Source organism: Theobroma cacao, chromosome 4, assembly GCF_000208745.1.
Source record: "Theobroma cacao cultivar B97-61/B2 chromosome 4, Criollo_cocoa_genome_V2, whole genome shotgun sequence".
In the NCBI taxonomy this organism is placed as follows: domain Eukaryota; kingdom Viridiplantae; phylum Streptophyta; class Magnoliopsida; order Malvales; family Malvaceae; genus Theobroma; species Theobroma cacao.
The window spans coordinates 18,529,365-18,552,272 of record NC_030853.1 but is presented as its reverse complement, the minus strand read 5'-3'; the positions used below and the strand labels follow the sequence as shown (position 1 = coordinate 18,552,272).

Sequence of the window (22,908 nt, the reverse complement as noted above, 5' to 3'; positions counted from 1 at the left end):
TTAATGGTCAATTCAGAATATGTCACGCCTACCAAAGAGAGATTGATAAATGATCATGGTCCCATCTTCAACCAACAAAGAATGCCAGAAACTTGAAATGGTTGGACTTTGGGTTAACATTGATTTGGAGGGCTCAAATTTGTATTGATTTCTCTTTAAGATTTGATAAGACTAATACAAGAGAGGTTGTATTGAAGGGATATTTGCACCAATTTTATGGTGGAAATCTAAATGAAGCAGAAGCAATTTGGTTTGAGTCATTTTTGTACATAAACATATTTAGAATGTGATTAGCTCTGTAAGGGGTTGGAATCAAAAACTTCCTTGTAATGAGAGTGATCATTAGTGGGATTTTGGGTCATGAAACCTTGAGTGCCTTTCAAGGTGAAACTCAAGGCATTAATTTGCTATCTACATTATACAATGTTTTTCTTCTTTCCTTTTAAGAATTATTGGACGAAAATAAGAATTTATTGTTGAATGGAAAATAGTTACATTCATTGAGACAAATGTTTGAGTGTTAATCGTGTTTGACATTTTTATTTCTTTTATTTTCTGTACAAGAACAAATGTGAGGTTGGAAAATTAACATCTTTTACTCGTGTCATCACAAAATTTTGAAAAATTTTATTAAAAAAATAATTCTGTCAAAACAAACCAAAATTGTAGCATATATAACTATTTTCAAATTGTTATTAAAATATTCATGAAATAAATACTTATGTGTTGGAATTTAATATCCCTCACCAATACAAACTTTTTGCTTCTTTTCAAATCACTTTAAAGATATTGGTTCTTTCTCTCTACCATATTAAAAATAAATAAGGAAAAGAAAATTTAGGGTGGGCTTTGCATTCATTAAAAAAATTGGACGATCCTGACCCAGCAAAACCCATGGGCCACGAGAGTCGTGCAGCCCATTTGTCCAACAGGGCTTCACGCTTTTTCCTTTGTGTTTGATGAGAAATGTCTTGGAATGGAAAAGACAAGATTAGCTGCTGGAAGGGAGTAGGTAGATTAGCTCACAATCTCTCCTGTACTTGTTGTATGTATCGAAAGATTAGGTGATTCTGTCAAGATTAGGACATGATTTGATTAAAGCTTCTCTTTAGATGCTTTGTTTTCAATTTTTCTGTCAATGAAAGATCCAATACAAAACAATATATAATACGGGTAAAACTTGAAATGACTGTCAAACAGAGACACCACTACTACGGTCGGCAAGACAGAGTAGAGGAACAATGATTTTTATTATCAAAGGAAAGAAATACGTGTGTTCCAACATATTTTTCTCTATGTCGGATTTAGACCCCTAATTTGCTTATGTAATGAAAATAACAAAATTAGGCTCAACCAACCAAAATACATACATACATACATACATACAACACCCATCTCTTTCCATCTTAAGCCTCACATTTTTCCTGCAGCGATAGCAGCTTGCACAAAATCCTCGCACTTTGAATATCCACCGGATAAGACATCGCCCAATGCACCAATGATGTCAAATCCCTCCTGCAAATCACTAGCTGATGTCATCTCATCCAGCCATGACACCAGCTCCTTGGAGAACCCTAGCATTTCCTTCACATTCAATAGCCGCTCTTTCATCACCACCTCCCAACCTTCCAGCCCTTCCCCTTCCCCTTCACCTCCTGTGGAACTTCCTTCCCCTTTGCTAGATGCCAAACTTGATGATGTTTTCTTAACCTTAAAATATTGCTGCAACTGCTCAATCAATCCAGTGTACACCAGCATTGGTCGAACAATACACAGTAGCTCATCACCACCAGATTCTGTTGCAGGACTTCTGCTGCTACTTGATGATTCTATCTTAGCGGTTGACCGACCATGAGTATGCTGCATGTACGCATGGTATATTCCACGTTGCAAAAAGTCACGTCTATGTTGCAGCCATGACTCATACGACTCCGAAAGCATTGAGTTTACCATCATGAATTGAACAGTTTCTTCAGTTTGAGTTCCAACACTGATGGGCTTGGAATCTAATGTTGAGGAGTCTATGTATGTTGCCACTGCCTTGGCCATGTTACGTCTCTGAGAGGGGCCTCCCTGTTCAAGAAGGTGACGAGCCATTTGGATCATGAAGGGTAAAAAGCGGGAGTTGCTTTCTCTTCCACCACCCCTACTCTCTGCACTGAAGGATGCCCCTGTGGCAAATCGAGCTAGCATCTATACAGAAAATATGCAGAAAATATTAGATATACAAGGCATGATCTCTAAAAATGAAACGTGCAGGAAAGTTAATAACAAGCTAAATGGAAGAGCATACCAGAACAATATCATAAGTTAACAGCCGGAGCCGACTTCCATCAGCACGACCAAGGGCATTGAGGTTATCCCAGTATTGATCGACATAGCGAACATACTGCGCTAATGGAATTGATGGACCTCTTACAGGAAATAAAGAATTGCAAAGTGATTCATTGTTTCTGAGAGTAGCCCCCTCCCACTCTTTCTTCGGATTCTTCAAAGCAGCATCTGCTCTTTTGGCTTCCTGATGGCACTGGAAATGAATAATATTGAAGTAACTAACAGTAGTATAAACACACTCTCCACGGGCACTTCCTGAAGTGCCAACACCCAGGTTCACTCGCTTGCTGTAAGAGTAAACACCCAGCAAGTCAGTAGGCCTCAAACTGTAGCCTTCTCGACAAACCATGCATGCCAGCCCATCTTCTTCCTCCTCCACATCTTCCAAACCTTCCAGAAAAGGCCTAGCAACAACAATTCGCTCACCACCATCTTCTTGTCGCATTCCAAGTCCCTGTACAGTTGCCAAAAGAAAACACAATGAAAGGAATTGCTTCAGCTTTTCTTGCCAAAATACACAAATAAATAAAAGAAAAACTAAGAAAAAGCAGCGTTTGAAATGTGTAATCTGTTTCTACAAGCTTCATTAAACAACTGTCATAAGCTTCATCCCTAAAAATATGTACACTTACAACAGCAACAGTACACTTGAAGCTATGAGTCCGATACAAAAGAAAGACAACTATATAATTGAAAACCATTCACAATTACAATTTCCAAAGCAAAAGAAATGGAAGTAGAAGGCAATGTTCATATGGATATACAAACAGAAATAATCAGCTAGAATGGCAAGTTCCTCTTTCCTGCAAGAAGCATGCAACAACATGTATAAGCAGAGGTACTAAACTCAATGAAGAGTACCTGAAGCATCTCTTCCCTCTTCCTGAGAGCACGACGTCTCATTTCATCCTTAGTTGCATGCCGCAACCTTCGCACCTTCTCCTCCAAGAATCCATCTCCTTTACCCTCCTTATTAGATAGTGTGTCTAACAAATTTTCTGCCTTTGCCCCGATCTCATTTTCTCCAGCTACACCTTCCAAAGCGTGGAGCAAGGGTAAGATCCCACCCTCATCAATGCATCCTTGAGTGGCAAAGTGTCCCATTGATAAGCCCCTGAGCATTGATAATATATGTGGGACAGATGGCAGTTTCAAAGCTGATGCCCATTCTGCTCTAGATTTAAAGCCAGCCTGCCCTGCAACCGCAAAGCTCTCACTCAAATGTCTAACAGCTACACCTGTAATGCCCTTCTCGAGGATTATATCCTTCAACCTCTCCCCACAGGAACTTGTTTTCAGTGATTCTGAAACCCTAACAAAATTTTCTACGGTGAACCTTTGCTTGGCTGCTTGCTGAGCAATGCTTTCATCTTTAGGGTTGTCTTCATGCTGTTTCTGCAACCGGTCAAATTCACCCCAGTCCTGCAAGTACGGACTAAAATGCTGGATAAGTGCTTCCATGGCAGCAGGTTCACCATAAGTCAAGTAGGGCAATATTCTTGCAACCATCTCAGTGTTCCTCTGTTGTTTGTTTGATTTCTTAAGCCCTGAAGGATGACACAGCCTCTCCAGGAACATAAGAACTATTTTCTTTGCTTGCTCTCCAGTGCCAGTTTCCTCACTGGTGACAGTAAGAACACTCTGTGAAATACTAATATTGTCACTCTCATTTGCTTCCAATGTCAAACTCTCCACAATCAAAAGAATGCCTTCAGCCGGTTCCATGGCATCCACAGAGAAGGCACGCCTTGCTGTTTCAAGAAGTAGACCTAAAGCTCCTAGCCTTAATAAGGCCCTTCTGTTCTCTCTTATCTTGCAGCAATGCATGAGGAGATTGAGAACAGCAACCAACTGCTCCTGGTTGGACTTGAAGTCATCACGCAAACGCTGTACATTCGAAGTAAGGATAAACATTAATTCATTTTAAAACCATTTGTCCCATTATGAACCTATTTCAAAATTTTATGCATGACAAATAAACAAGAACTGTAGTTGGATCATAACCTAGATTAAAAGTCTAAGGTCCTTTTTCAGATATTAAAGAAATAACCCACACACCTGAATCATGTGCAACAAGATTTCCAACCCATCATACTCACGTACTGCACCAGCTATTGCAAACTCGACCTCTGGATCTTGTGATTCCTCTCTGTCTTCCTCTAATTCTTTTATCATAGGCTCAGTGGCTTCACCGTCTAAACCCTGCCAATTGAGTACAATAAGTTAAAAAAAAAAAACATAAATGACAGATCACTTTTGGTCTCAAACTCTCGGCCAAGTCCAATTTTTCACATTGAGTTTCATAAACTCTGCCCAAAATGGACTTTAGTTGGAAAAGCAGAGTGCAGAAAACAGAGAGGACAAGCGAGATTTTAAGTTAAATGACCACTATCTCAAGATAAGGATTCCTATAAAAAAACCATCTTTAAGGACATTACGCAAGTGGGAAAAGAGATTCCTGCATGGTTGAATCAAGAAGTCCTTTCTGAATGATTGCAAGGCAAAAAGCACAAGGCATTCACAAGAAAGAACAGTAACAAACCTGAAGTCGGTAAGTCACTATCATCGGTGGGCAATCTCTGGCTACAGCACCAGAGGATAACAATGAAGAATTAGCTATGGCACTGGAGGATTGACTGTTTGACTTCTTCCACACTTGCTCATAAACTTGAGCAACGCTCAAATCAAGAGAAATTATATTCCCAGCTACTAACAGCTCCATGCCATAGTCATCTTCAAGAAGGCCTATCAGATCCAATTGATGGCAAATTTTATTTTTAACATCACGCATCAGTGGACCAATCTCAGCACTTGAATATGGATTCTTGGTCATTGATCCCCTAATAAACTCTTCCTGTGTGTGAGCCTTGTTTAGAACCAACAGATACACAGCCTCTGGTTTTGATGGGCAGATCAAGTTGCAGAGTTGCTCCAAAATAAACTGCCATAAATTCATATAAATGAAATTAGTTCAAATCAGCAGTTGCATTATTATAATCACTCTTAAATTTCTCTATTTTTGAACACAAAGACAGGTTTAACCATGAACATTTGTGCACAATCTCAACCAAACACATAGTTTAGCTTCTCATCAACAGATCAGTTGGAAAAGAAATGAGATCTGAGGATAACCTCCAACACCTATGGATCTCTTTACCATTGTATAAACAAATTCAACTCAGGACTACTGGATAAGCAAAATTCAGTGTGACACCATCAGCTTTGATGGTATCAAAAGTTTTGAGTACTAGTTTTAAACATTGTTGACAGTACCAAGACAGAACAATGACAGGAAATAAACAAAAATAACAGGATAATTTATTAAAGATTCCATACCAAACAAGTTCTTCCTTTTTTCTCCTCCCCATGAATCTGCAGACCACAGATACAAGCACGGATGAATTGCTGTTTGTTCTCACTACTTTCAAGCAGAAGACTATCTAGAAGATCTTTTAGAAGTCGATTGCAATCGCTGATCAACTTAGTCTTCTGCACTATCAAACCACGAATTACAATAAGTGCCTCGAGGACTTCAGACAGCAAATTGTCCCGCATGAATCTGTTGTCAAAAGGAAATCAATTAGAAGACAAGGGGGAAATTTCATTAACAGAGAAAATAGTAAGAAGTAGTGATACCTGGATCTGATATTGGGAACCTCCAGAAATTTGCCAAGGAGCTCTATGAGCTTGTGGAGGATGAACCCTTGTGAAATGTCAATATGCAGGCTCCTCTCAAGTGATGCAATATTGCCCACTTCTTGGGTAATCAACTTACAAATTGTACCTAGACATCCCCTTACCGTCAAGAAAAGACGAGCATCTTCTGAATCAATCATCTTGAATAGCAACTCAAAATATTCTGCAGCACTTTCACCAGCAGCAAGAGTTGCTGGTAACAAAGCCATCAGTAGGTTCAGCAACCGAAATCGTCTCGATGAACTTTGAGCACAAAGTAAACTAATTAGCATACACATCTCAGACCTAATAGACTGAGAGCAAGCACTCAAAACAAGTTCCGTAACCCATGATCCCAGCTCAAATACTGACAAGTCGCTTTTGGTTTTACAAGCAGAGCGCTTCCACCTTAGTCCATATTTGAGTGCCAGGAAGTCAGTTCTATAAGGGCGAGACCTCTGGCCCACACCCTTGACAGCTTGAGACACTTTATATTTCCTTCTGACGAAATCAAGATATGAAGCTCCCTTCTCCCACTCAGAATAACTGAGCAATTGAATATCTTGAGTCTTATGAGAAGCATCCCAATTTTTTTCCAAAGATTCTGTCATCAATTTACTAGAACTGACACTACCACCATGGGACCCAAATACAGTTGAGTTACTTTCATCCTTCAGCTGTGTAACTGGAGCGGATTTGCCAACACCTTGCTCCTTTTCTGCAGTATCAGGCTTTGGAGGAGTACAAGCTAAAGATATAATCCTTAAACAAGGAAGAATTATATGCTCTGATATGGCAGGATGCTTTGCACCCAATTTTATAGAAGAAAATAAAAGATGGAAAACAACACGCAATCTTGATTCCCAGAATTCATCAGCCAGGGAACACACCTCTGAAAGCAATAACAATTCCTCACGAGAGGCAACGGCAATGTCCATGGAGCGATGATGCTCAAGGCAGTACATGACTTTCTTCTGTATCAAACTGTTCAACTCTGCTACTGCATTAATATCACCTTCAGAGAAAGCACAAAGTGCTGCCCTAGCTTGGACACGAGCAGTTTTAGGACCTTGGTGAATATTATTTTCAAACAACTCAGACAATATGCCAGCTGCAACAAGTTGTTTCTTAGAATTTGGATGCTTTGATAGCACCTGTAGGATCTCAAGACACTGCGCAACAAATGTCGTTGCACAGCCATAGCAGTTATTTGGGGATCTGGAAATTACAAACCTTGATGCAGCCCCTGAATTATCTGAATGTTTCTGGTGTAAGTAATTCATTAAAACCCGACGAAGACCCTGCAGTGTCTGAACACTTTTACTGACAGAATCAAAAGCAGCTTTGCACTTCTCACCATAAAGAACACCTAGAAGAGCAATTTTGCGGTTTATCTTACATGAAGGACCAGGCAAAGAGACCATCATTTGCTGGACAGTGTCTTTCTGTTGTGAATCCATCTCATTTTCACCAATGCTTGACACAATCTTCAGAAGGGGCTTCTTAAAGCCCAGAAGTTGCTGATATCTCCTATGAGCATTTTCTGATTCAGCTTCTATAGCTGCCAACCCTCTCTTCATGTCTTCATCATTCTCCATGCTATCAAATGTAAAACTTGGCTTTGCCATGAAGTTAAACTCAAACCGACCATACTTGCTGTATCCACACTCATTGCATAGAAAAGAATCCAGATTCTCATAATTGATGTTGCGGCACTGCCTGCATTGATATGCATTCTCATGGCAGTTACCGCAAATTCCATGCTTATCGGTAACAGGTCGACTGCAACGCGGGCATTGCAATGGTTCAAGGGATAAGGCTTGAAGATTTTCATAGAATGAATCAAGCTCAATCATGAAGTTACAAGCAGTGATTGGAATGGGGAACTCTACTTTCAGCTCAGTCTGGTTGAAAGCAAGATGACAACTCTTTGCACGCTTCCATAATGACCAATTATTTTTCAACTCTGACAAGTCAGCCACAGGTCGATTGTTGTAATACAGGTTCAAGACTTTTACTGACTTGGACTTACGGGCATCATGAACATTCATGGTCACAGTCTGGATTGTGTAACTTCCAGTACATTTTACAATGATGCGGTTGTCAGTAAACTTGGTTTCAGATTTCAAACTTTCTAGTTTCATTCTGCTATATGGAACCTCAGGAGAGCTGCAGGCAACACATGGCTCACTCTCAAGATAGTAACCATCAAATTCTACCAGACCACTCAAGGTGTTGTATATGCGAGAATTGGGATGATTAGCTACGAGTTCATTTTGTGAATGAAGTGTCTCAAATATATTCCTAATAACATCAGGAGTCAAGCAGCGGTCCACAAGTTCAATCTGTTGTTTTGAACTGTTATCAGGGAACTTGCCAAGTACCCAAGTGACAAGTTCAGTGTACTCCACTATATTCTGACCATACATTGGCAAGCATTTGACCTTTTGCAATAGAGTTGCCAACACAGTTTCCTTGAATGAATGCTTCCCATGATGCCACACGCCATAAAGAACACACTTGGCCTCAGCACGCACAGAGCTTGAATTCCATTCCAATAAAAAGCAATCGATAAATTGCCGCAAGACATCACCATCCTTATCTGTAAAGATTTCAACAACCACCTCCATATCCACAAAAGACTTCTCTGAGCCAGATTCAATTCCATCATCACCCTTCTTCTTCTTCTTTGAATCCAGAGATTGTGCTCCTGATTTGTTTGAACTGGTTCCAGAATCCGCAGATTCAGCTTTTTGCAAAGAGTGATTCATATCCTTCCCCAAATAGAATGCCAAATTTAATAATTTAAGAGTCTGGATTACAGACTCTTCACCAAAATAAAATATCCCATTCATTAGGAAGGGCAGAACATCGACATGTCTCAAGCAATACTTCTGCCAGTTCCGAGGCCGGGCAGCTGCCACTTCAGCCATTGTAGAGAGGCATTTAACTATCTTAATACTTCTTTCATATGGAACAGGATTTTGAAATCCACCGGATTTATTTACATGTTTGTATAGTTTCTTCACTTCAGTTGAGAATTGCCAAGAGTCCCGAACACTATAGTAGTGAGTTTTGCTTCCACAGAGATGCAGAAAAAGCCTCCTTGCATATCTTCTCACAAATGCTGTATGAGGATTGTTGATATAACTGCAGAGGACTTCCTGATATCCGTCAAGCTTCAAATCCTTGCCAGAGGATGTCTTATAAACCTTCTCTTTCTCCCCATTCTTGTCTTGTTTTTCCGGTCTTACCAAGGTGTACACCAGTCGAAATGCATTCTCCAGCAATAGCCTACGGTAGTCCATAAAAATATCTGCCCGATGAGCTTTGGCATATGAATCTGAAAAGAATGGAGAAAAATTACCAGCAGGTAAATCTCTTCGGATTGTCAGTAGAGCCCCGCATCCAGAAGCAACATTTGAACCATGGGCACTTTCAAGACCAGCAGCTGGGGACTTAAAAACATGCACTAGCTGCTGCAGAATATCCATTAGATAATTAACAAAAGCTTGGTTCCTAAGAGAATTGCAAGCCCGAAGAAGCTGGGATGCAAAGTCATTTTTGTCATGATCTGACAAAGAAGACAGAGAGGAAACCAAACTAGAGACTTGAGTAACACTTTTATCAGGAGTGTCAGTATTCCCAGTTGCTTTTGAAGCAGCACCGTCACTTCCAGGCTGGTGCCAGTTTCGAAGCATCAAGGTGAAAAACATGAAGACAAGGATTGCCACTTCTCCAAAAGATGATCGTGTTCTGGCTACAAAAGGTTTATTGAGGTTAATTTCATCCAAAAACCATTTAATTAATTTCTCCAAATCTAAGGTTTCAGACTTTGAGCTGTCAATAAAAGGTCCACCCACAGCAGATGATAATCTATAGAAAAGTTGCATAACAGGGATAGCTCGAAGCCCAGAAGTGGTCTCCATCCACCCTTTCAACTGTTCAAGAAGCTCAGACAGAAGCAACGAATTCACAGCTCGTTCTGAAGCAGAAATTGAAACAGGGTCAGTCATTGAAGAAGAAAACTCCACGGATTCACTTGGTTCCAAGACATGAATTGAAGGTGCAGAAGTCTGCATGCTGACATCTGTTACAGATGTCACCAAGTTTGAATCACTCAGATCATCTGTGGAGAAGCGAATTTCACTGCCATCTCCTCCAAGAGATTCCACTTCAATTGGAATTGCAGTCATGGGATGGTCTCTAGAATGGGGTGGGGGAAGACGATCAGCATCTAGAACTTCATAGCAAGCCTCACATAAGTCAAAATCAGGACACACAGTGCAATGCCATCTGCGCCTTAGTATGGGAACAGTAGAGCAGCCATCACAACAATATTGAACAGATGAGGTTATTGAATCTTCTTCAATCATGACTTGTGTATTTCCACCAGATGAATCAGCAGGCACAGGGGCCGTTACAGCACTTTCTACCACATCATCAGTTCCTAACATAGTTTGTTTTGGAAATGGAACCTGGAGCAGTCTTGATGATATGGCCAAACTGAAGGAGAAGCAAAAGTGAGCTGTGCTCCTAAAAAAATAAAATAGATCAATATGCAGCAGCAATTATTACAACAAATACCTGCTTGAAGTTTGAACTGCTTCGTTCGGAAAAAACATAAGTTTTTTAAACAATACAACAGCAGGTGCGACAGAGTGCCCCCCTGTGTCCTTTCCATGCAAAGCCAAACATTCAGCATAACTGTAAATGAGCTCCACGGCAGATATCACGATATTGTTCATTGTTTGTGTATCAGGCAGTTCTAAGTCTAAAATTCCCCACAGAACTTGCATAAGCCCATCCACCACTTCAGAACCTACATCAACAAAAATGATTTTAGAAATATAGAGTCAGGCCCACCCCACCTCATCATATCCAAAAATAAATAAGTAAAACGTTTCCTACATGCAAAACAAAGTCAACCATCATTCTATAAGTTAAACAAGGTGCTAACCCTCTTGCTGGATATAAAGTTTCGTCAGATATTTGCAAGGTGGAAAACAACCTTAACTAAAATATTAACAGTTTGAGGCAAAAAAAGAAAGAAAAAAAAGACCCAAAATTGACAGTAGCAAAAATGAGAATACCAAGAGACATGAAACTACAGCCAGCCAACAAGAATTTCAAGCTTCATTAGCGGTTTTTTCAGTTACAGGCAGAGAAGGCGTTCAAGATGCATAAGGCCTACATGCTACATGGGGAAGCTTGAGCAGGCACAGATATTCCTTAGCAAATACAAATTAATATGCCAGGATTTCATATAGAGAAACAATGCATAGAGATTATACCATTCATCTCCAGGAAAATGGCTAAATTGGAGCGACGGTGCAGTGCAACTTTAGACACAGCCCGCATTTGAGCAGTGAACTCTTCAATAAGCCACCCTCCTGTAGCACCACCAATTCCCAGTCTTGAAGAAAGAAGAGATGTTGATTTGACCACCCCAAGAAGACGCATAGTGTCCTTAACCTAGATGAGAAAAATTCTCATTAGAGACTAAATGATACATTTATGTAAGCCAGGTCAGGTAATTCAGTATTAGGTTATAGAGATTCCATTAGGGTAAGTACCTGGTAGTATAAATCTTTTTTAGGAAACACAGCCTGCAGGACACAGCAAGCAGCAGCCTGCATCAAGGGTTCCCTGTCACTCTCAAATATTGCTTCCAACAACTGCTTGCTCTTGAGCTTGCTCATATCTGCTTTTAGCTCCTCTTCTTGTGACCTGCACAGAGAATAAATCCTGGACAGAAGCTTAAGACCATCAGCCACTACCTGCTCCTGGATAGGAACAGACTGCATTGACCGGCTCTTTTTAGCAGACCCTGCAAGCAAGGAATTGGAACCAAGAACACGAGCTTCCATATCTAACACTGCATCCATTTTTTCCTTCCAACCAAATTCATCTTTAGCTCGACCATAAACTTCGAGTGAATCTATTCTTGGCAGGGCTGAGCCACTGAAGGTTGGACCAACAGAGATGATGAATTCTTCATCAGCAAGGAGTGATTCAGCCACGGTAAAAGGTATGTCATACCAGGACCGCATGCCCTCATCAAGCTTAATTGCCCTTTGGAAAATGGTAATCTCAGAAGGTATATGGTTTGCTGAGTGATTACCCACATACACACGAAAACCGACCATGACAATATCAGGGTTTGAATTGGAAACAGATATCTGACAAAAAAAAAACAAAAGACAATTCAATCATAATATTCAAAGAGATTAACATTTAAGACTTCAACAAAACAAAGAAAATACGATTATATGTAGCAGGCTGATGAAGCACAGTATTGGTCAAGAACAATTGCTTCCCAACCTGCCCCTGCAACTTTTCCCACAAGATTGACACTTTTCAGATGTTTTTGGAACTAATGGTAGGTGATCACTAAGTTTAGCACCACATAATGTCAGCACCATGCACATGCTGCCAGGTAGAGTTTTAAGTGCTATATAAACAGTAGAAATGTTGTTATAGAGAAGTCTAACTCATTAAATGGCAATTTACATCACAGCGATGTTAATGGGAATCCCACTCACAGCCTACTAAAAACAGACTCCAGAGTTTAGAAGCAAATATTATAACAGCCACTGACCAAAGCCAAACATAGAATAACTAATAGCCATAAAGCTACAGATAAGAAGAAAAAGGAACATAGTGCAATACCTTAAATCCTGCAGGACTTGGACTTTCTAGGAAGCCATCTTCTGATGCCAAGCTCTGTTTAGCTCCTTCAGAATCACCATTCCTGATTGCATCACCACCCAGTTTCACATCTGCTGTAATGCAAACTGTTTTCTCAAAGAAGTCAAGGGGAAATTCTGGCTTAGTGCCTGCATAAGCTTTATTATTAAGGATATTAGAACCCAATTTTTTAACTTTCTCAGCAGTGGCACTAGCACTGGCATCAACTCCGACAGGGACATGAGAGTATATCTGAAGGCTCCCATCATCATGTAAAACAAGACAGTGGACCTTGTCTTTGGATAAGGGCTTATACGCAGTTATCCCAACTAAAGGTGAGGAAGAGCTCACAGCATGCCTTAGATTCTGTGCAAATAACTCATGAGCCCCCACAGATACTGCAAGTGCAGAATTTGATTTCACACTTGAGAAGCCACAAAATAACCCACTTCCAGCCAGTAACTCTTTCCATCGATGCAGTCCAGCTGCTCTTAGCTTACCATCTTGCTCCTCCTCATAGACACAAGATATCTCAGCCAATGATGTCGCATTGGCACTTAACTGACCTATCAAAGTAGTGCCATCTTGATAGGACAAGAAAAGTAACTTATAAGTAGAAGCAAAGTACAAAGATGAGCCCTTAGCATGAATTTCCCTGTCCTGAATATGAATTATTTCCTTCAAAGGTGTAGCCCCCACATGACCCTCCACAGATAATTCCAGCCTGAATAAGCTCCCTTGTTCTGAAAGGACAATAAGAAACATCCTTCCCTGAGAGGCCACAAACAGTGTTGCATCAACTATTGTGTCATCTGGCAATGTAAAGTAATGCATAGGACTGATGTTGTCCTGGGATAGATCATATATTTTGACAAATCTATTAGTAACCACCATTAACTGAACCTGAGAACCAGGTACCCACTCTATTCGTCTGATATATGCACCTTGCAGGGCAAGTTCAATGGCAAGACGATCAGTCACTTCTCCACGAGGATTCAAAGTAAGAACCTGGCAATCTTCATAGCCTGCCACAGCAAGATAGTTATCTACCACAGAATTAAATGCAAGGTGAACAATTTCAAAACGAACAAGATTCTTGGATAGGGCCTTAAGATTGGCCTTGTCTGCTGTTACAGGTGCAATAGTGGCTTGTCCTATTAACTGCCCAACATCAAATATAGTAACTTTGTCACCTTCTCCAACAGCAAGTCTACCTCGAATACTGACACTGAGCAATGATTTGACAAGAGAACCACTAGCTAAATGTGATTTAAGTTCTTTGGCATTTGAATAATCAGCCTTTATCTTCAGATCCAAGGACCCACTTTTGTATGCCTTCTTCAATTGCAAGAGCTCTACGCCATAAGAAAGCACTTTGTCTTTGCCCAGAATAATTTTCTTATCTTTTGAAAGGTTGGATCCCCTCCTGCTAGTTATAGAAGGCAACAATGTAGAGCAAAGTTCAAGCACCTGACTCTCAACATCAAGTTCTTCAAGCAACATTGAGATCCCATCTTGAAGCTCTTTCGGAATGAATAACCTGAGTGAGTTCTCCATATCTGCCCCAACATCCTCATCCACATCTGAATCACTTTCTGGCAGCTGATCTGCATCCTCTGAGAAAGGTAAAAAGGACTGAAAATTGTTGCCACCACGAGTAAGTGCACTATCATCAATTCCGGTGAATTTTCGAGGCTTCAAGCATTGGCAACTACTACCCCTAACACCTCCTGCTCCACAGTCACAGAAAAACCGACTGGAGCGAGAATAAACAACACGATGACCACGATGACAAACTTTAGCACAAATAGAGCAGCAGCCTTTTGATACTGTTAGATCACAGGTATAACAAAAATACCAATGTTGTTCCATAAAATTGCTGCCACTAGAAGTAAATGTACAAACTTTTGAAGCAAGAGCCCTTTCACTGTTAGTATCCTCTTCATCATCTTTGTCTATGCTAGCTACCTCACCATCAGATGTCCCATCATCCTCATCTTCATCTACAGAAGTTGCATCACACTCAAGAGAAGCAGATGCCCCATCCCGATTTGCAGAAAGAACCAAAGTATCAGAATTCTTCCTGGATCCCACTGGCCTAGAAGCCACAGGGCCCACCACAAGACTACTAATAGATGGAGGCTTTCCAGAGCACTTTTCTGTAGTATTCCTAGAGGAGCCACAATCACTCAAGAAACATCCAAGAAAGCCAAAGAGAAATTTTAATCCTGGCAGCAAACGCTCCTCACCTGCCAGTTTCTGCATCAGCATTACTGTCCTCTTTAAAAGTAACCTCATTGAGCTCTCCCCTCTTGCAAGTTGAACAACAAAATGGAAATATGACTTGGCAGTATGAATATCAAATTGCAAAAATGCAGTCTCAAGTGAGACCAATACAGCTTCAAACAAATGATTGTGTAGCTCTGATTGTAATTCAGAATGTGATGACACAAGGCATAAAATAAAATTCATAGTTGATTCTCTCAGAGAAACAGAATTTGCTTTGGCACTGTTTACCCCCTCCAAAGCTTCAGCTATGCAGCCTGATAGCCTCTTCTCCAACCACTTGGACAAGAAAAGCAAATCCATGCTAAGGAACTTACTCTGAATCTTCAGTTTAAGATTAGGACAAAGCTCTCCAGATAAAAGATCAACAAAGAAGTTAAGAACCTTTACATTAACTGATTCAGAGCAACAGTTACCCACTGAGTCAATAAGAACCAATATATCACCACGCTGTGATCCATGCAGTTCTTTGAGCTGTTCAGACATATTTTCAGCTCCAAGATAAAATTTGAAGATTACAGACTTCGAAGGATCCTTCCTGAGGGCATCCATGGTATCAATTGTCTTCATAATTACCCATTCAAGGACACTGGTGTCACCTAGATCTCTAGAGTGCATATCTCTTAGAAACCCTTCCATGCGCTTCAGTAGAAACAGTTCAGTATAATCAGACAGATCCAGTCCAGCATTCAAGTTGAGACAAACATCTTCACATTTTTCATGAAGACTCTCAAAGATGCGATCTAATTTAACACTCATCAATGAATCAAGAATTTGGCGCTGTACATCTGTCTCCAGGAAAATATTTTCTTTCAAGTTGTGTAATTTCAGTAACCCATCCAAAGTAAAAATAATCCCCCTTATGTTAAGAATACAAGAAAGAAGGATTCCACTAGACGTTCGAAGATGAGAGGGAAAACCATGCAATATACATTCCCAAAACACCTTAGATGAAATGCCAGAAGCTTTCTTCTCAACAGCTCCATCCAACTTCAATAAAATGTCAAGAACAGACTCCAACTGAAAAGAATTTACACCACACTTCTTAAGAAGTTCATCCCAGAGGAATTTGTCAAATTTAGATTGCTTGAGAAGCAGCACAGAAGAGAACATATTCTCATCATGCTGGTTACCACCAAGGGTAGCAAGGAAAGCCTTTTCATAGGCCTGCAAATATCTGTTTAAGAAGGATGAGAACATCCTCAACAGCTCTGAAGTTTGACCATCTGCAATCAAGCAGGAAATGAAGTCTTCTGCAGAATTGATATACTCATTATCCCTAGGTCTGTTCTCTGTCCAGAATGAACCAACTCCAGGGATGTTGTTCTTCACACAATATCTTCCAATGCCAACATTAAACAAAGAGAGTACCAAAGACATCCACATCCCGTTTCTCAAGAAATCCCATCCTAGGTTCTCAATGTTATCCTGCATGTGCGCAGCATGCAAGCGCCTTAACAAACCAACCACAAGATTTTGAAAGTTAACAATCTTGCCAATAACATTACAGTGGCCCAAAAGTGAATGGCTGAAGTGAATGAAATGTTCTATGCTAGATATGTCCAGAGTCTGCATGTTACTCCACAGTTGGAGCTGATGATCCAATGAGGACTTCATAGTAGGAATGTCCCAACAAAGTAAGAAAATATACCTTTCTACAATAAGGTCTTCCATAGATGCTGCTTTTTTACCATTCCATAACCCCAGAATATATGAGAAGTTTGCACACAGGTCATCCCAACTCATACATAATGATCCAATGACCAGATCATCTATGCAAAGTGGAGAAGGAAGGTATGCAACATCAATCAATTGGTTGATCAGGCTACTGCTGCTAGGCTCTTCCTCAACCAAAGTGCCAGTCATATTCTTTGCTGCAAATGATGCCAGGGAGGAAAAACTATCAGTGGAATTCATAGGCACCTGAGAAACAAAACATGGGGTCTCCCTCAACTTTGATCGCAAATCCAGCAGCAACAATTGTGGGCAAGTACATGGGTGTAATATCATGTGCCGAAGCAATAATATCAACCTTGAAACTACCAAAGCCCAGCATGAAAGCTGTGTGCTATAAGAACCTGCAGATGGAACATGAATTGCTTTAAGGGTAGAAAATATTAAGTTTGCCAGTGTCGCCTTTTCTCCTTCAGGTGATAAATGGAATGCCATGAGAAGAATCTCAATGTGAAACACAGATGGAAGAGTGACCAGAAGCTCCTTCAGGTTAGGACAATCTGAGCAAATAGCTTTTGCCTTCTCAACAATAAAAGAAACAAATCCTCTGTATAGTTTGGTTCTCAACCGACTTCCAGCTAAGCCCACCTTAGAGAAAAGTGCATGTGCCAGCAAGGTTAAGGTCTGATCATTATAAACAAAGACACCATTTTCAACATTCAGAATTTGCTCAACTAGGTAATCCTCAAGTGAATCAGACAATGCATGTCGGGCAAGAAGATTGTGCAGAAGTTGAAAAGAAAGTTCATGGATATGCCCACTCTTCTTCTCTTCATGAGAAGCTGCAAAGTTATCTTCAAAATGACATCCCTGACAGTTGAGTATGGAAAGCAAAATATCAATGTGGTCTGTATTAAGCATTCTGCAACCATCTTTATAAATGGAAGGAAGCCAGTCAGGAGAGAAGATGCATCCTTTCAGAAAGCTCAACAGTTCCAAAGCAGCTTGCATTGGCATATTGCAATTGCTGGAGCTAGAACTTACAGCTGGTGTTTGATCACATACATCCGCAGATCCTAATGACCTACTACCCTCAGAGAAAAGATTACCGAAAAGGGCTTCATCATCATGACAAACAGCATTTTCCAATTCTGAGGAGCAATTAGATTTTCCACAACTAGTTGACCTCTCCATTTTCGGCCTTAATTTTACACCTTCAGAATGAAGGAAACAAATAAGATGCATCAGATTGTCCACCCACTTGCTCGATGGTGGAAATACCATTCTCAATAGTTCATCAACAGTAAACCTCTTTAGCAAGGGAACCTTCTGAAGACTTACATGACATGAAGGGGAATCATTTGACAAATGAGCACAACCTCCAACAAGTTCTGTGTCAAGCTCCTTCAGATCAACGAATTCATGTTTTTGGCTTCTGAGATCCTGAATGAGCTTCAGGATATAAACAACAGTTCGAGGGAAGTAGGCTAAAGGGGGCTTTATGGTCGCAGCAGCCTTGTTATATCTCCATATAGAAGGGTTGAGATGTTCCAATATAGACACAACCATACATGCTTGGACATTCTGAAAAACACTGCTGTTGCAGAAAATGACTTGAACAAGATGAATAAACTCTTCAACTAGCAACAGTACAAGACTCTCAAAATTACCCTCAGTAGCAGCAACGTTATTTACAAATTCTAAGCTAGGTCTAAACAAATTTGGCAATACATCAGCACATAATGCAACTGCTTCTAACAAAGAGGAATCATATTCCACATATGGCACATCCTTTATAAGACATCCAAGTAACTTCAAAATCCTCAGACTGAAGGAAAGTCTCTTCCGAAAATTTGAACCTACCATCCTTTCATCAAATATATCAGGAAGTTCAACAAGCTCTTTGCAGAGCAAAATTAAACATTGGATGCAATCTGCATGAGCAACTGCCCAATGCTGGGACAGGAAAATTAGACAATTCAAATCTTGGTGGAAAGTGGGAGCATAAAACCCTGAAGCTTGTCTTTCAGATTGCACACACTCAGAAGCTAATGCAGATAGAAGTCGATCCACTTGCTTCTCTGCCCTCGAGCACTTGAACCCTTCTCAAGGATTGTTTGGAGAACAAACCTAATCAGTAACAAATGCAGGCTACTAAAAAACATAAATAAGAATAAGCAAGAATCAAAGATACCTTGAAGACCACATTTTATGAGGTCATCCAGCTCAATACCACCAGAATTGCTAGAAACTATTGGCAACAAGTCTACAAGACTATTTACAGAGGCAGGCTGCAATGAATCAACGATTTTTTCTGTTCCATCACCCAATATAATCTCCAAAAGTTGTATCATATTACTCTGAAAATTCAAAGAGAAATTATGTGAAAAATACGTCAGTGACAATGAGCACGGTGGGAAAATAACGAAGAAAACAATGTCTAAGATCAACAAACAAACAACTCAAATAATTATTACAAGAAAATAAGTGAGACAAAATAGTGTCATATTTAAATTCATGGAAACTACAATGAGATCCAGATGCTGCCAAAAGAATAAAGTACCTCAACTTTCTACAGCAAATAGAAAACCAAGCCTTTTCCTACTAATTGGGTCGGCTAGAAAAATCATTTTATGCCCTTGTGCTATGTGTAGAGCCATACACTGAGTTATATGAATAAAAGCAAGTTCCTTTCTAGAGTTTAAAGTTCCTATCGATTCCTTCTTTGGTCTTCATTCCCAACACTGAAAGACATTCTCTAGCTGATAAAGATAATCAATCTTAGACATAATAAGCCCAACAAACTGGACAGCTATTCTATGCCACCCACAATCATAAGTCAGCTATTACTTTTATCACACAGAAAATCCATCTTTCGAAAATTAAAAAAAAAAAACAACAACAACAAAAAATTTGATGACTGCTCTATGTTATACACACACTGATAATCTAACTAATTCTTTTGTCACTTTGCCACACGAAAACAATTTCCTTCATGAATCGCATAGGGGTACCAATCAATAATCAAACTTGCAAACATTGGAATTTTCTTTGCAAAGAAGTTGCCATTTCTACCATTGGGGGATTTCACCCCTAGAAAGAAGTATGATTATTCTCTCACCAACAGTTCCGATGACTCAGTTATAGACAATTATATTGTCATTACCTGAAAGAAGGAACCAAAGTTCCTATCACAATGACCAAAAACCCTTCTCTGCCACCTGAAATTCCAGCAAACTTGTCCTTACAAAATAGAAACTCTGTTTGTCTACTACCTCAAACTTAACATTCCCAAATTATCAAGCCCTGACTATTTGTTGTCGCATTTGCTGTTTGTGTGTGTATTGTCCCATTTTCCTTGCCCACATGATAGGCCTATTGTAATTGGTGTTATCAGAAATGCTTTCATTTAGGATTTATTATGGCCTTCTATTCAAGTAGAGATTTTTCACCTATTCCCACTTAAATTTATGTTCGATGCACAAGTAACACAGCATATGAGCGCAAGAAACTGAGGTCATTGAACAGTATGCATTTACGTAACCATGGATGATTAACTTCTCTTGTTATTTTCTGCATAATTTTTAGCAGTTTAGGAAGTTTCCGTGTAACAGAGCAATTAGTAACTTTGAACTTTATTAAGTTTTAAGTCAGCCTTTATGCATTTATCAGTTAGCTTGCAGGTTGAATCCAAGATGTAATGGATAAACGAATTGTCCAGACTCAACAAACACTTCCTTGTTTTTTACTTTATAGATGGTAGGCTTTGAATAATGAAATAAAAGTTAGTATATTACTTGCCTTGCACATTTCGTTCTCTCTCTCCTCTGTTTCTTTCCCTTCCTAGAGCAATCCCAACTCCCACCAGTTTTCCCTAAAATAACAACCCAAAATCCCTAGCAGCAGCTACTTAATTACAGCCAGTTATGCTAGAATTAAACCCATATTTAATCAAAACTTAAACAACTCAAACCATAAGCTATACACTAACCCTCAACCATATTCTCCACAACCATAAACCCTAAAACTCTCAAATTTTTCTGACTTTAAGTCCACTAAAGCCACCATGGAAAATTCTCCAAAACCTCCCCATGCCAACGCCAGTACTAGCAAGCGTGTTGCTAATAATGTTAACACTAGCTAGACATGTCATTAGCATCCACTCATTCTTTACTCCACCAAGCATGTAGGGATATGCTTTCCTAATCTTCAATGCCTTAAAAAGCTTCCAATCACATAAATATTTGCATTTCAAATAGCAACATTTCACATATTTAATATTTACTAATTAAAAATCATAATGCCAAGAACAAATTGAAAACCAAGGTTCAATTATTTAAGTTTTGTGCAAGTCAAACAGACTACACACACTAAAGCTCTGGAGTAAGCAAGCTAATAGTACAAGACATAGGCTACACAAAACCTGTTCTATAATATGAGAGCACTCGAGATAACTAAAGATACTTTAAACACAAAGGCACTTCAACTTTCATAATAATCATTACACTACAAGGAGTAACAAGTCAATTACAACTCAAAGGCAAACAAAGGATTTTTTTCAAACTAAATTAAGTACTTTTTTGTAAAAATGAGCAAAGAATCTGATTCTTCTTCTTCTTCTTCTTCTTCTTCTTCTTTTGAAAGAAATAAGAGGGAAGGAAAAGTAAAACATGAAAACCTTTACATAATTCATGCACTAGATCTGTACACACTTCAATGTCCTTATTGGATTTAGCGCAATATATTATTTACATAAATCAATGTGTTATAGGATATAGGGCCATAAAAACATATACAAACATCAACTATAGCCTTATTTTAAGCAGTAGACATTCAAATTATACAACTTTAACATATTAATTAATTATGAAATAACAGAGTTTTTGTATCAAACCTGTAGACTCAAATCATCACAACTGAAGTCTGATTTCTCCAAAAAGCAAACAGTAAATTCCACCAACTTCCTTCCTACCGCAACAATTATTGGTTCCAATTGTTCCACTGCTCAAACATGAAGATTTCAATGCATCTAATCCCACATCATTAGAAAAAAAAGGAAAAAAAAAACCCAGCATTTCTTCACTTCAGAAACAAATAGGAATCATTCCTAAATGTCCATCATATAAAAAATCTAATTATAGAAAATACAAAATCAAGAAACAACATGAGAAAATAATCGAAACAGAGTCTTCTAAATTTTAGAAATTTTATAGTAAAAAGAAAGTAACATAATCAGTTTACAAGCTTAAAACTAGATGAAATTCTACATATTTATTCAAAAAAGTAAAAAGTTCCTAAAAGCTATTAAATATAAATAAACAAAGAAACGAACCTGAGAGGGATCGAAAGACCGAGGTAATAGAGGAACCTAAATAAGCAAGGGAAAGAATCTGAGAATCGGACCAAGACTTAAACCGGGTTTGAGAAGCGGGTTCGATCGGGTCGAGGCCGGTTATAAGCATCAAGTAGAACTGTTGGAGCCCTCGCTTGATCGACTCATCGGACCGAAGCTTCTGGAGAAGATCAAGCGATGAGGACGACGATGAGAGCTTCTCCTCGGCGAGGAATTGGCAGAGTCGCGTTAAGTGATCTGCCATTTTTCGACAAAGAAAGAGAGAAAAGAGAGAGAGAGAGAGATAGAGTGTGTCTGTATGGTTTTTTGTGAGGGGGCAGAGAGGGGTTTATTGAGAGGAAGGAAAGAGTGCAGTGAAATGGAAGGGTATTTCTGAAAGAAATGGAAATCATGAGGCGGTGCAGAGAAATTTTATGTTTTTGTTTTTCTCAGTTTTTTGGTTTTTTAGGAAGGGAAAGAAAAATGGTGAAAACCGACTTTTGCTTTTTTATTCTTTTTCCGTAGAAGTGTTACTTTTTGGGGTCTTTGAACAGTGGGTGACTTGGCATCCGTTTGCTTTATTTTTCTCTCTCATGTTTCCAAATTTCCATCCAATTAGAAAAATGTAGAAAAATGTGAGCATTAATATAAAAAGAAAAATATATAATATTTTAAAAAATTCTTAAATTATTTAAAAATATTTAAATAAAATCAATTAAGATCTTTATAATTAACAATTGATTAATTATCGATAGTCAAAATGTTAATACTACTTGTCATTGTTACGTCTATATAGTATTGATATAAATTATGAAAATTATCACATCATCATGTTATTGTATCATATCAGTATGTCACGTTATTATTCATTATGATATGTCAATATATCATATCAATATCACGTAATATAGAATAAT

At 39.1% G+C, this 22,908-nt stretch overlaps 1 protein-coding gene across 1 annotated transcript; it reads right to left on the bottom strand.

The window, feature by feature from the left end:
* LOC18601776 (auxin transport protein BIG) lies at positions 1,140-22,347 on the bottom strand. Its single transcript, XM_018119438.1, has 14 exons — positions 21,992-22,347; positions 21,554-21,660; positions 18,854-19,019; positions 12,682-18,761; positions 11,586-12,191; positions 11,304-11,484; positions 10,597-10,831; positions 5,971-10,515; positions 5,671-5,893; positions 4,877-5,275; positions 4,393-4,536; positions 3,196-4,221; positions 2,294-2,788; positions 1,140-2,193 (listed from the first exon to the last, which is right to left on the bottom strand). The coding sequence occupies exons 1-14, from the start codon at positions 22,254-22,256 to the stop codon at positions 1,414-1,416; spliced, it is 15,252 nt and encodes a 5,083-aa protein (XP_017974927.1). The 5' UTR covers positions 22,257-22,347; the 3' UTR covers positions 1,140-1,413.